Raw genomic sequence first — 15,497 nt, forward strand, 5'->3', positions numbered from 1 at the left:
AACCTATCTTTTTATTCTGTCTGAACTGTGCCCTGAATTACACATATGATGTTTGTCAATTTAAAAAATAATTCTGAAAGTCAAGAAAGTCTCAGTTTGTCATAAAACAGAAGAGTAACATTTAGTTTTATGTGAAAATCGCTCAATGAACTACATCTTCCAGGAAGCGAAACAACGAGCAAGATCCGCTGCTCGTGTGTGTGCAGTCTGGTACAAAACACTCAGGCATGACGGCGTAACGTTACGGTTATTACAAAAAATGACAGATGTTAGCTTCAGTAAAGTTAGCTTCATTCATTTAGAGAAAATGTGCGCCTTTGGGGTTTGTAGTTTTTGTAATTACGTATTTTCACAGTCTTATACCTCAACAGTTTTACATCAAACTGCGACTTGCTTATTTGTTATCTCTCGCCATTGACTACCATATAATATTTTTCGGAAATAAGGTCCCATGGTGGTCGACCGGAAGGGGAGTGACTTAAGACTGTCGTGCACGTTATTCGCTGACGTTTAACGCCTCGTGACTAAACAAAGGGCGCCAATGTAAGTGTGCACACCGGCGCGTTAAATACCACGCGTAAAAGCGGCATTTTTAAAAAAAACCGCCTTGGGTTCGTTTTTTTAGTTTGACACGCTGCGTCCAAAACTATCCGACCAATGAGATTGGCGGTTTTGCTCACGTGTTTGGAGCTTCTGAAGTTACAGTAAAACACAACTTGGGGGCGCTCAAACACAAAACTGTCTTGCCGAGAAGATATACACCAAGTAGCGTCGCTTGGGTGTTAACACAAAAAACGCGTTGAAAAACGCTGACGAATAACGTGCGGTGATATTCGTCCTGGTGTGTACGGGCTTTTAGGCTCTCTATTCCACGGTCTGGGTGAATATATTCGGTTCTGATTGGCTGCAGGGTATCCATTAAAAAGTGATAGAGGACACCTAGTAAAGGAGTTCTGATGAAACTAACTGTTTATCGTTCGAAATTAATAAATAAATGCGCTGGCTACATCAGCAGTGAGTAACCATAGCAACAGGCAGTCAAAGTATCCGTTTACAATTTATTGTATCAAAACAAACATCTAGTTAGCCGTTATACATAGCCTACTAATACAACAATGAGTGACTTCGTTATTTCTTTTACCCTTTTTGGAGAATTTGACAACTTTGATGACTGCGATGCTGCTGAAGAAAGAAAAAATGTAAATAAAATGAAGAAATGAACGAACTATAAATATATCCGGTTGCTAAATAAACCGTCAGGCGTAACCAGGGAAACCAAGTTATTGTTTGTAAAAACTTTACAATTCGATTGTAAAACTAATTAAAATATGAACTAATGTTTTAAAAATTTGTCAGTTTTAATGGCAATTGACCATGATATAAGCGGGTTAATGCCCGTCCATTTTCTATGAATGAATGGACTTCGGTGGAGGCAACCGTCAGCTGCACACGCCTCGCCGTCGTCCAATAATACCTGACAATGGACACCTCGTCGGGCATTAACCCTTACGTAGCGTCGCACAGTATGTACATCTCACACACCCATGCAAACTCCTGTTATTGATCTTTTCCAGAAGATGACACTCATCTAAAGTGCACCTTTTACTTTTGCAGTTGAGCAGCTCGAGTAAAAAGGACCACGCAGTCATGGAGAACGACCCGATGGATGAAGATGTGGATGTGAGCAGAAACCAAACGGACAATCAGGAGGAGATTGATCTGTTTGAAGATGGAGACGGGACGCGCCACAGCACTTCCAGACCCTGCCAGTCCAATGACGAAGCTTGTGACTCAAAATTCAGCACAGGTGCTCAAGCGAGACTGGAGAGCTCAAGATAATCGGGGATGGGATTTCATATTTCGCTGCTGTTAAGATCACGTTATTGATTTTTTTTTTTTTTCTTAATTTTCGATCATAGGGACCAATAGTGCATTATCTGAGGAGCATTTATCTAGGCAAGACTTGGCCTTCCTGTCTGTGCTTGGATTCCTGTCGCTCTGTGGATCCTCAGAGCTCAACGGTGGATTCTCCTTCAAACCCCTGGACACTCAACGCAAACTGCTCAAACTACTGGACCTCACAGACTTTTCTCAGATTCTTCACCTCCACATGGTGATTATGATTTCATAATGTATTTACTTCATAGACTGTATAAAGCAATTGACGTAGTGTCTGTGACGACAACTGTAGGTTTTTGGAGAGCATTTTTGAAGCCCAAAGTGGACGGAGCTGGTTGTCGCCATTTTGGTCGCACGCCACTCCCTGGTAACCAAAAATGGGCAAAGAGTCGGGATTAGCTGAGGTGACATGACGCTAACAGACAGCAGACTGTGACTGCTAGTAGTGACATCAGCGGCAATTCATCTGTCACCCAAGTGGCCACGCTGTTAATTATGCAGAACTTTAAGGCTCAATATAATTTAAATTGTTGAGGTATAAAAAAAAAATCACCCCCCTCACATTTGTCATGAATGGCAAAATTAGCTATAGACCATTTCACAAGATGTAAACAACACTGGTCCAGAAGCACTTCCTGTTTCAGTTTGTAACTGTTTTCTTTATTTCACATGTAAAGAAAACATCTTAAAGATGTTTGTTTAACTTTTTGATTCAGTTTTAAATGTTCTGTTGGTTGTATTTTATCCCAGCTTTTATGTAGTGTTAAAAAACTGAAACAGGAAGTGCTTCTGGACCAGTGTTGTTTACATCTTGTGAAATGGTCTATATAGAGTTTATTAGCTTTATATATATTATATATAAATTTATAAATATAAATTTAATATAAATTATATAAGTAAATATTTATATATAAATTATATAAATATTTATATATAAATTATATAAATATTTATAAATGAATTATATAAATATTTAAATATTTATATTTAAATATAAATTTATATATATATATATATATATATATATATATAAAGGTGGGCATGTTAACTTGGGCGGTCTATGGGATTTTGCAGCCTTTCTCTAGCGGCCAGTCACTGAATTGCTGTTTAAGTCACTCCCGTTTTGGATTAAAGAAAGAGACCGGAAGGTTGCCGCTTGACTGACTCTTATATAATTGAAACTTTGAATTATGTTAAAGACATCTAGGAAAGTAGCCTCTTGTCAAAGACTGACTACAGAAGGTCTTGGACTCCATCGCAGCTTTCATTGGCCAAAGACCGTCCAGAGGCGGACTGACTGACATATGACGCAACCAATCACAGTTTGTTTTGTTTCACGTTATGTTCAGGGGCGCGGAAATGACTTTGAAACTCCTGAAGTGTTTCCCACTTATTCTGAGGTTGAGACTACATGTAGATGAAATCTGATACCAGCACATCTTGTGTCTAATGCGAGTCTTTTTCATCCAATACTTGTACAGTATCTTTCCCTGCTGAAGAAACTCCCAGCTGAAGTCTCATCTCTGGATCCTGAAGAGTTCGATACTCTTCTCAGGCCTCTGGCGTAAGGATTCCTCCACTTCCCTTATGTTTTGTTCAACATCTTATATTTGGTGCATTAAAGTTCATTTTAATAAATGATCGAACAAGTAATATCTAAATTCTTTTAAAGTGTATTTGAAAATGTGAAATTGAAGCTAACTACAGTAACCAGAGTTTTTGAAAGAAGCTTCTTATTCTCACAAGTCTGCATTCATTTGATCAACATTAAATAAATACAGTAATATTGTGAAATATTAAAAAAAATGTGAAATGAAGTTTTATTGGTGCTCAATTATTACTAATGGTTCTTATTATCAATGTTGAAAACCGTTTTAAAAGATTTTGTGGAAACTAGAGCATTATTTCCCCATGATTCTCTGATGAGAGAAAATTCAATCAACAGCATTTTATTTGAAGGAGAATTCTCGGTTACGCTTTACAATAAGGTTTCTTTTGCAAACATTAGTTAAAGGGATACTCCACTTTTTTTGGAAATAGGCTCATTTTACAACTCCCCCAGAGTTAAACAGTTGAGTTTTACCGTTTTCAAATCCATTCAGCCGATTTTCAGATATTTAGAAGAATATCAGTAACCAGACAGTTTCTGGTCTCATTGACTTCCATAGTATATTTTTTTCCTACTATGGAAGTCAATGAGACCAGAAACTGTCTGGTTACTGATATTCTTCTAAATATCAGAAAACCGGCTGAATGGATTCGAAAACGGTGAAACTCAACTGTTTAACTCTGAGGGAGTGGTAAAATGAGCCTATTTCCAAAAAAAGTGGAGTATCCCTTTAAGTACTTTAATTAACGTGAACTAATAATGAACTTTTACAGCATTTATTAATCTTAGTTAATTTCAGCATTTACTAATACATGCACTTAACTAACATAAACAATGAATGACTGCATTTTTATAAACTCACTTTAACAAATATTAATAAATACAGTAACACATGCATTGCTCATTGTTAGTTCATATTAGTTAATACATTAACTAATGTTAACAAATAAGACCTTATTATAAAGCTTTACCAATATCTTGTGTAACAGTATAAATGTCTTTACTGTCACTTTTGATCAATTTATTGCATCTTTGTTGTATAAAAGTATTAATCACTCTCTTTTAAAAAAAAAAGTTTAGTGTATCATGATTTCACAAATATATTAAGCAGCAAAAATTGCTTTCAACAATGATTTTTTTGAGCACCAAATCAGCATATTAGTGTATTTATTAGTGTATTATTTACAGATATTTCTGGATCACGATCACGTGACTCTAAATACTGGAGTAATGATGCTGAAAATTCAGATTTGCAATCACAGGAGTAAATTACATTTTAAAATGTGTTAAAAAAGAAAACAGTTCTTTTAAATTGTAATATTATTTGACAATATGACTGTTCTTACCGTTTTGATTTTGATCAATTAAATGCATCCATGCTTTTTTAGCTTGAATTATTCCAAACTTCAGCCTGTAGTGTATTCCACTCACAATCTTTTTCTAATTCCCTTTGGGTGTTTTGATGCAGAGATGTTTGTTCTCTGTATCGGCAAGACCAGGAGGTGTGTGCTGCCGTCCTGTGCTCTCTCCTGCCCTCCATCCGCTGTCTGGGCCGAGCGCCCGCCGCGAGCGAGCAGGACGACGAGCTGGCACACATCAAAGGAGCGCTGCTCAAAGTCGTGTCTGGGTTCTGGTGAGCACCTTTTTCTTCTGAAGTGTAGGAACTCAGAAGCGAAGACCAGGAGATTCGGTTGTATCTTTTTAAGCATGATTCTTTATTGCTGTTGCATCTCTGTAGTCTGCTTCGTCCAAAAATCTTAGCCAAGTCTAAGGCCTTGTGTTCATATACGTTACAAGGGGGAGGAGTTACATAGAGGTATAGACACTCTCAAACAAAGCATAGGATTGCCTGACTTGCTCAAACCTTTACATTATCATAGATACAAAGGATGGGAGTCTCAGTAATCTGACTTATTTAACTTACAATATATGTGTTGGGAAAAGGGAGAAGAGAGTTCGGCAAAAGGCGGATTCAAAGTCGCGTCGAGGGCATCAAAAGCTCTTTCACGCGCTTCGCGCTCTATGACCTACGCCACTTTAGCTATGAGGTGACGAGCGTCTTTTTAAATAAAAGACAGGCACTTAATGCAAACATACGCTCCGTTTTATCAAACCGGCCCTCGCAGCCTCGAAACACTACCAGCCCACCGGTGAAACTCCCGACTCTCTCGATTGCCACTCCACCCCTGGTGCCCAGGGCCCCTTAGATGTCGTGGGCCCCTGGGCAAGAGCCCAGTTGCCCTAATGGTTAATCCGGCCCTGGCATCAATAGCCTGGTTAAAACCAGACTGAGTTATGGCCTGGAAAAGCATAATAGACAAATCATTTCCAGAGGGGCGTCACCAACGGACATTGCGGATAGACCTAAAACCAATCAGAGCGATGACGAGATGACGGATTAAATGTGCATTTTTTGAATTTAGGGCTCTTCCATCCAGCGTTTTATGTGATATCCCAAAATGCACATTAAAATCAGGTGGATGGTAACATAGGTTGTGATGCAAACTTCAAATATGACAAGTTCAAATTCAGCTGTAGCAAGATAATAGTGTCGTTATTCAGTGATGATTCAGTTCAGTGATGATTCAGTTCAGCTCAGTTTAGTGATGATTCAGTTCAGTGATGATTCAGTTCAGCTCAGTTCAGTGATGATTCAGTTCAGTGATGATTCAGTTCAGTGATGATTCAGTTCAGCTCAGTTCAGTGATTATTCAGTTCAGCTCAGTTCAGTGATGAATCAGTTCAGTGATGATTCAGTTCAGTTCAATAACTGTAACGTTCATTCATAATGAAACTAGTTCAATTTAGCTACTGAAGACAATAATATTGTTATTCAGCTCAATTCAGTTCATGTTTTGTTCTTATCCGATAGTATCAGTGAAGTTAAATCATTAATATAATATACAAACAAAAATGTACCATGGTAGTACAATGGTTTATGGTACTGAAGGTCTTACTCCAAGGTCCTTTGAGTAAGATTCGAATATCATGATACTTGAATATGGAATCATTTAGACTGTGTCTAAAAGCATTTTTGTTTATTTTTCAGTCGATACAGAATATCGGAGGAAGTGTTACTAGTTTCTGATTTCGCAGATAGTTTGAATGTTGATACAATGTCAAATATTTGCTCTGGCTCTTGTTTTAAATGATTTTATTCTGTTGCTGTGCGTGTTGTTGCTGTCTGTTGTCGTTGATCGTGTGGTATTTGTCCCACCCCTCCTCTACTGTGATTGGACGGCTGGGTAAAGAGTGACCGTGATGAAGAAAAAACAGCAAGCGGTCAGCGCTTGGTCCTGTGGCTGCCAGTTTTAAATAAACGGCACTCCCATTGGGAACAATTGAAAAAAATACGCAGGTCTTAGGAAAAAGAAAAACGTTTTAGTGGACAGACGGCATGTTTACATATATATATATATATATAAACTGTGATGTCATCGTCCAGCTCAGTTCAGTCCTCATATAATGGTGTCAATGCAGACAGATCAATATTATTGTTAAAAACCGGTATATAAATTAAATAGTATTTCTGATTTTAAAATTGTTTTACTTTAATACATTTACTTCATTATATAACGGTAATTACTTAACTATAAAGAAATACTTGTTTTGTTAAAAAGAAGAAAAAAAAAGAAATGTAAGTTCAGATCAAATTTAAAAGAGATTCCTCTAGAGCTTCTTAAGTTTAAATCCACTCTTTTTGTACAGTATCTTAGGGAAATCCGGCAAATGCACCTCAGCTGTGAGAGTGGCACTAAGGCAGTGTTTACTGGCGTTGCTGGAGGTAAGTACAGTATGCTTTTGTATTCCAGGAAAATAGTACAGGGTACATTTAAGCAGTACTATTTTATAGGATAACAATCAGTTACATCATCTTTTGACTTTCAAGTCCGTGTAAACAGCGTTTTCCAAGAGAGGTTTGCATATGTAGCTTTACCTGTGCGTTTCCCCCAGGTGGACCCTTGCTGTAAGTGGGCGACGCTGACGCTGAGGGACGAGGAGCTGCCCGTGTCCGCGGTCCTCCCGGCTCATTTAGCGGACCCACATCACCACGTGTGCATGTTGGCGGCACTGTCTGTGGAGAGGTGGGCTGAGCTCAACTACACGCTCTTCTGCTGGAACTGTTCTTCCATTAATCACATGGGCTTTTCAATTCTAGCTTGTTTCTTAAAAACGGACTGGAAGGCAAGATGATGCTTCCCATGAAGAACCAGCAGACGGCCTTTGAGAACATTTACCTCAGGGCTCAGGAAGGAATGAGCGGGCAGGTATATCTCGTTTACCTTCATCTGAACGTCTAAGGAAATAGTGTTAATATGCAGTCCTACACTGATTATGCTGACATGTCAAGGATGTAGTAAATGGTTTAAACAGTGCCACGCCATTTTTGAGTTACTCTCATTTCATTGTCCATTCTTGTCAGAGGGTATTATGTGCAGTTTGTGCACAGATCGGACTTCTGTGAGAATTTTGGGTGAAAAATCAAAATCCAGCAGTTTATACCAGAAATTAAAGACAAACGTATTTATGACTAGACACGCCTATTTTTGCCCTATTTTTATTTTTTCATCAGAAATATTTATTTTTTTATTTATTATTTTTTTATTTCAAGCAAGATAGTGTGAAAACAGAAAAGACAGACAATAATAATAACTTTTAACACTTACGCTTGAAATGGAGTGGGAAGAAGTAAAACTTATTAAACCCCACCCCAGTCTATTAAAGATTTTACACAACAACAAAAAAATAGCTGCTTCCTTCATCAATAATCTCAAAGAGAAAATAATAATAATAATACTAAAAATAATAATACCTCAAAACCAAACAACTAGTACCATACATATTAATAATTTACAGATATTTCCACAGGTATCATTTCACAAATATCATTTTTGAAATGTTGTTCAAATTAATTTGCTATGAATTTTAATTTTTTTAGTTACTCGTTGCCCATTGCATCAATGATTTTTGATGCATAAAGAAGTTAAATCAAAAGACTTTAGATATTAAAATATGTTCTCAGAACTAACGGCAAAACTCACGGTATGCTGTGTTTGATCTTTACCTGATTATAGGTCATTTATGGCATAACCAATACAATTAATTACTGAAACGGATAACTTTTCAGTAGCTGATATCAATACCAGTGAGTTTTTCATGATTCTTAAGTCCTATATTATATTGAACATACTACTTTATTTAAAAAAAATAAATATTAAATAAAATAAATAAATTGTGTGGAGTTAAGTACAGTGGGGCCAAAAAGTATTTAGTCAGCCACTGATTGTGCAAGTTCTCCTACTTCATCATAGGTACGCTTCAACTATGAGAGACAAAATGAGAAAAAAAAAATCCAGGAAATCACATTGTCGAATTTTTAAAGAATTTATTTGTAAATTATGGTGGAAAATAAGTATTTGATCACCCACAAACCAGCAAGATTTCTGGCTCTCACAGACCTGTAACTTCTTCTTTAAGAAGCTCTTCTGTCCTCCACTCGTTTCATGTATTATTGGCAACTGTTTTAACCCTTTATCTGTATAAAAGACACCTGTCCACAGCCTAGAACAGTCACACTCCAAACTCGAAGGACACCAGGAAGAAAATTGTAGACCTGCACCAGACCAGGCTGGGAAGAGTTAATCTACAATAGGCAAGCACCTTGGTGTGAAACGCAAGATCTCATCCCGTGGGGTCAAAATGATCATGAGAAAGGTGAGCAAAAATCCCAGAACTACACGGAGGGACCCGATGAATGACCTGCAGAGAGCTGGGACCAAAGTAACACACTACACCGAGAGGGACTCGAATCCTGCAGTGCCTGGCGTGTCTCCCTGCTTAAGCCAGTACATGTCCAGGCCCGTCTGAAGTTTGCCAGAGAGCATATGGATGATCCAGAAGAGGATTGGGAGAATATCATGTGGTCAGATGAATCCAAAATAGAACTTTTTGGTAAAAACTCAACTCGTCGTGTTTGGAGGAAGAAGAATGCAGAGTTGCGTCCCAAGAACACCATACCTACTGTGAAGCATGGGGGAGGAAACATCATGTTTGGGGCTGTTTTTCTGCAAAGGGGAGAGGAAAACTGATCCGTGTTGAGGGAAGAATGAACAAGGCCATGTATCGTGAGATTTTAAGCCAAAACCTCCTTCCATCAGAGCCTTGACGATGAAACGTGGCTGGATCTTCCAGCATGACAATGACCCCAAACACACCACCCGGGCAACGAAGGAGTGGCTCCGTAAAAAGCATTTCAAGGTCCAGTCTCCAGACCTCAACCCCATAGAAAATCTGTGTTGCCCAGCGACACATCACTGCTCTAGAGGAGATCTGCATGGAGGAATGGGCCAAAATACCAGCGACAGTGTGTGCAAAACTGGTGAAGACTTACAGGAAACGTTTGACCTCTGTCATTGCCAACAAAGGTTATGTTACCAAAGTATTGAGTTGAACTTTTGTTATTGACTAAATACTTATTTTCCACCATAATTTACAAATAAATTCTTTACAAATCCTACAATGTGATTTCCTGGATTTTTTATTTTATTTTCATTTTGTCTCTCATAGTTGAAGTGAACCTATGAAGAAAATTACAGACCTCTCTCATCATTATAAATAGGAGAACTTGCACAATCTGTGGCTGACTACATACTTTTGGCTCCACTGTACATAGTCAGTTATGAAATATAGAGCACAAATTACAAACAGTTGAACAAAACACAACAACAATAGAATAGCTTTACAAAGATTTTAAGTGGACAAGTTTGTAAACGCTTAAAAAAAACACCCAATCAAATTTGAAACTAAAACATGTTAATTTAGTTGTGGTATTAAAGGGTTAGTTCACCCAAAAATGAAAATTAAGTCATTAATTACTCACCCCCATGCTGTTCCAACCCCGTAAGACCTTCGTTCATCTTCGGAACACAAATAAAGATATTTTTGATTGAATCTGAGAGCTGGATCAGTCCTACATAGACTGCTTAAGGGACTGGCTCTTGACGGCCCATAAAGTCATTAAAGAAAAGGTTTAAATATTCCATGTGCCTACAGCGGCTCAATTATAAGTTTATCAAGCGACGAGACTACTTTTTGTGCGAAAAAAACATAAATAACGGCTTTATTCGACTATTCCATTACTTCCTTATGGGCGCATGCGCGAGAACTGAGACGAGGACGTTCTCATTCGTCTACTTCTTGTTACCGGCTGCTCACCACTTAGGAGTTTTACCGCCCCCTACCGTATAAAATGACGTGCTGATATAGCTGGAAGCGCAAAACTTTCTGTTTACAAGCAGAGGAAGATGCGCGCTGTACATACACTTTTCCATTAGCGTATTTTCCGCACTATAAGGTGCACTTAAAAGCCTTTAATCTTCTCAAAAAACGACAGTGTTCCTTATAATCCGGAGCGCCTTATATATGGATCATCATTTTATACGGTAGGTGGCGGTAACACTCCTAAGCGGTGAGCAGCCGGTAACAAGAAGTAGACGAATGAGAACGTCCTCGTCTCAGTTCTCGCGCATGCGCCCATAAGGAAGTAATGGAATAGTGGAATAAAGTCGTTATTTATGTTTTTTTCGCACAAAAAGTAGTCTCGTCGCTTGATAAACTTATAATTGAGCCGCTGTAGGCACATGGAATATTTAAACCTTTTCTTTAATGACTTTATGGGCCGTCAAGAGCCAGTCCCTTAGGCATTCTATCTAGGACTGATCCAGCTCTCAGATTAAATCAAAAATATCTTTATTTGTTTTCCGAAGATGAACGAAGGTCTTACGGGGTTGGAACAGCATGGGGGTGAGTAATTAATGACTTAATTTTCATTTTTGGGTGAACTAACCCTTTAATTTAGTTTGAATAGACCTCTAATTCTTTAACGTTTGATCTTTACCTGATTATAGGTCATTTACGACATAATTAATCCAATAAAAAGTCTCAAATTTGTCTAGTGAGATTCAAGATTCTTATATCCTATTGAACACACTTCTTTTTTTAAATTACAGATTAAATAAACAAAATGAATTGTGTAGATGTATAAATGTTGAATTAAAACAATGCAATCAATTATTAACAAGTAATTATTTAATTAAATAAAGAGCACAAATTACAAAAAAAAATAGCTACAAAGTGAACAAGTTTGTAGTTTTTGCTCAGAAATATATCTATACATTTTTTCTTTAGTTTTTTTCGTATTGACTTGGTTTGACATCCTAAGAATAGACTTCTACTTCTTTAATGCTGTTGTTGTGCAGAAGAGCTGTCCGTCAGAAGACTTGCCCGACGAGACGTTTAATCGACGGGCCACCCTACTGAAGAGTGTGTCTATGGTGATGTCCTGCAGCCCCGTGTGCGAGAAGCAAGCCTTGTTTGCTCTCTTCCAGTCCTACAAGGAGAACAGCATTGATGACCAGCTCATCAATAAGGTAAAGATATTCAACACTGAACACTGTCCAAATGTTCCTTGGCATCCTCCATTAAAAGGCTTTTCTTTGGTGACTCTGCAGGTGCTGAGAGGCGTGTCCCGGTCGCTCGGGTACAGGGACTCCAAGAGTTTAATCCATTCACACCTATATTACCTAGTGGCTGAGTGGCTGAACCAGAAACAGTCGGACTCGAGGTACACGCTGCAGTCCTTCCCCTACACACTGCTGGGCTTCTGCAGTCTGGACGAGTTTTACAGGTGTGTGTGTGCTCCCGACGTCTTCTTTACTTGGCCGAATCTCACAAAAACACGCAGCCCGAATCTATATAAATCATATTTTGCATACATGGTATCAGAAGGCTATTTTAACATTATTTATTTTCATGGCAATATGTACGAAAAGCAATAATATAATCAGCTGGAAAACTCACTCACTCATTGGTGCGTCTGTATCTTCAATCAATGTCCTCGGGCAGCTTTAACCGCATCAATAGTGTAATACTTAGTGATTAATCAGAATATAGTCACTTAAAGGGGTAGTTCACTTTTAAAATAATTTTTGCTGATAATTTACTCACCCCCATGTCATCCAAGATGTCCACGTCTTTCTTTCTTCAGTCGAAAAGAAATGAAGGTTTTCGATGAAAACATTCCAGGAATTTCTCCATATAATGGACTTCATTGGGAACCAAACGGTTCAAGGTCCAAATGAGTTTCAGTGCAGCTTCAACGGGCTTTCAACGACACCAGACGATGAATAAGGGTCCTATCTAGGACTCTTCGAGTCATGACTCGAAAAAAGATTTGAAGAGCTCTTTTCCAAAACGCGATAAACGCCATTTTTAAAAAAAATGAGTTTGTCGTGTCATTCTGCTGTGGACAGAACCCTTTCACTGCTCCATCAACGTTTCATGCCAAATCGCTATATTTTCTTGTTTAAAATGTACTGCAAGATACAGTTTCTTTCCAAACCGCGATAAGCGCCAGCCCTGTTTTTAGCCTAAACGATAAATCCTCAAATTCAATGAGCGCTCTACACAATCCAGCACGGCGGCACTCTGAACAGAGGTTTATTATGTTCATTCATTCCTCAAAATGAGTCCTAGTTTTCTAGTCGACTAGTAGTAGATCGTTTAAGCCATTTGTATTATCAGTAATCACATATATTGATTTAATTAAATGGGAGAGAAACCATATGAGCGTTTTTAATTGCCTATTCCACATCTCAACGTATGCATAAAGCTTGCCACAAAGAACCGGCAAAAGTAATGATTATGCATGAAACATTTCAATTGTTTATTAATAAACTAGTGTTTTCTGTCAGTGTCAGCAACAAAGATAAAGTTGATGATGCTTACTCGCCATCTTCGCAGTGAACGCGCATAGGCCTATAGAGAGAAACGCATACTTCGAGTTAGCCTACATACGCAGAGAGTTGCCAATTTATTTTAGTTTTTAATTGTTTTGTTTAAAAGTAGATATTTAAAGCTTTCTGGAGCTTAGTTCTCAGGCCTGTGTGAGGCAAACGTCGCGGTGTTTCGGTTCATATATGAGACGCGCTCCGGTTCACCTGCGCGCCTCTGTGTCCTGATTATATTGTCTGATATTTACTTCTAATGTATTAATCCAGTCAATTTGTCGATGAAACATTTATTAAAATTTAGATACAATTTATATGAAACGAAATTTACAAGCTTTCTACAAAACAAAACTTAATAAGTGGTCAAAATCATGTCTGACGCACTCCAAATATTTTCCAATATTGGGCAGCTTTTGAATTTTGATCCTATCTTACTCATCTCATGCGGTTCCCTTTTCATAGCCTACTCAACATAGATGAAATAATAAAAATAAGTAATGTAATATTATTAAAAACAAATATGAAACGTAGCCTATGTTTATTTTGTTTTTTTGTTTTTTTTTTAACTTATATTTAATCGTCATGCTGCTCCGCTTTGCTCACATGTTATGTAGCCTGTGTGTGTGTGCATGTGCTGGAGGGGTGCCCATCCCATTTTTGAATATCGTTATCATATATTGATCATTTTTAATAATTCGTTTTTTCATGCATATGTTGAAATTGGTATTAATAATTCGTTTTTTTCTTGCATATGTTGAAATTGGTACTATTTGTTTGAGGTTTGACTCTTTACTAAAAATGACTTTACTAAAAATGATACAAAAAATGGATGGATTTATAGCGTTTTGAAAAAATATAATTAACTTTTAAATTATCATTAACAATATTGTTGTTTGATTTAATAATTATTGTTCAAAATGTTCAGACTGAACCAATAAAACATTTCAACAGGATAATTTGAATATTCACAAAATGTGTGGGTCTAGGTAAAAAATGTAGTTTTCCTGAAAACTATTGAAATGCATTTATAGCGTTTTGGAAAAGAGCTCTTCATTTGTTCATTTTGATGAACGAGTTCAAACAGGAGCATCACAGAACAGAGCAAGGCAAGCATTTGAGCTTATAAAACGTAAACTTTGTTATTTATTTTTTAAATGACTGATCTTTTATAGATAAGGTCGTAGATAAGACCCTTATTCATCGTCTGGTGTCGTTTAAAGCCCGTTGAAGCTGCACTGAAACTCTCATTTGGACCTTGAACCGTTTGGTTCCCAATGAAGTCAATGAAGAAATCAATGAATAAAATCCTGGAATGTTTTCTTCAAAAACTTTCATTTCTTTTCGACTGAAGAAAGAAAGACGTGGACATCTTGGATGACATGGGGGTGAGTAAATTATCAGCAAAAGTTTGTTTTGAAGTGAACTAATCCTTTAAATAGTCAGCATTTATTTAGTTATTCAAACATAAAACGCCATAGAAATACGCGTCCCTCAGTGTTCCTTCTCAGCAATCATAAAGTCCACACTGAAAAGTAAAGATTTATTGTGCACTTTAGTTCGATTTATTGAACAAAATGGTAGTTTTCCTGATAGCTTCTGTGATTATAAAGGGACTGCTTGCTTTCTGTGTAATTCATTCACAGTTTGAAGACAAGTTTTTGCTCTTCGTGAGACTTTGTAACTTTTCCTACATCCATATTTCACTACAAAAAATTAAAAGCAAAGATAATATTACAGGTAATGGCTAATATGAGCCAATAAATGCTCATTTGCCACCATCTACTGGCTATAATGGTAATTAATATCTTTTTTATTTAAAAATAACAGTATTTTCTATCAAATGTTGGATTTCCTACATCTTCAAGCGTTCGGTTTTACAAATGGGGATAATCTCAGAAGGATGAACAAATAGTGTTTTTGGTCATCGCATAAAAAAACTTACATGTGAAGTGCTGGAAAAATGTTGTGTGTGTGTGTGTGCATGTCCAAATGCAGACGTATTCTGAATTTGTTTTTTATTCTGTATTTATTCTGTGACTGTTTCTTATTCCAGTATTTCCATTAGCTTTTAGTCTTTATTGCAATCAATATAACTGGTTTATTGGCAAATTAGGTAAGTTTGATAACTGCATTAAAATGTAAATCAACATTGATGATTATGTGTCGATTGTATAGATTGTATCAAAACCAGGAAGTTAACT

At 37.3% G+C, this 15,497-nt stretch overlaps 1 protein-coding gene across 2 annotated transcripts in view; it reads left to right on the plus strand.

The window, feature by feature from the left end:
* atm (ATM serine/threonine kinase) overlaps positions 1-15,497 on the plus strand; it is an 89,648-nt gene that overhangs the window by 22,951 nt on the left and 51,200 nt on the right. For both annotated transcript variants that reach the window (XM_039654170.2, XM_039654169.2), the window contains exons 17-25: positions 1,615-1,807; positions 1,920-2,113; positions 3,381-3,463; positions 4,977-5,141; positions 7,217-7,292; positions 7,463-7,593; positions 7,668-7,776; positions 11,767-11,937; positions 12,019-12,194. In XM_039654170.2, the coding sequence (XP_039510104.2) occupies positions 1,615-1,807; positions 1,920-2,113; positions 3,381-3,463; positions 4,977-5,141; positions 7,217-7,292; positions 7,463-7,593; positions 7,668-7,776; positions 11,767-11,937; positions 12,019-12,194 (1,298 nt within the window). The remainder of the gene's footprint in view (positions 1-1,614; positions 1,808-1,919; positions 2,114-3,380; positions 3,464-4,976; positions 5,142-7,216; positions 7,293-7,462; positions 7,594-7,667; positions 7,777-11,766; positions 11,938-12,018; positions 12,195-15,497) is intronic.

The sequence above is a fragment of the Pimephales promelas genome, chromosome 16 (genome assembly GCF_988280905.1).
Source record: "Pimephales promelas chromosome 16, fPimPro1.hap1.1, whole genome shotgun sequence".
NCBI lineage: Eukaryota > Metazoa > Chordata > Actinopteri > Cypriniformes > Leuciscidae > Pimephales > Pimephales promelas.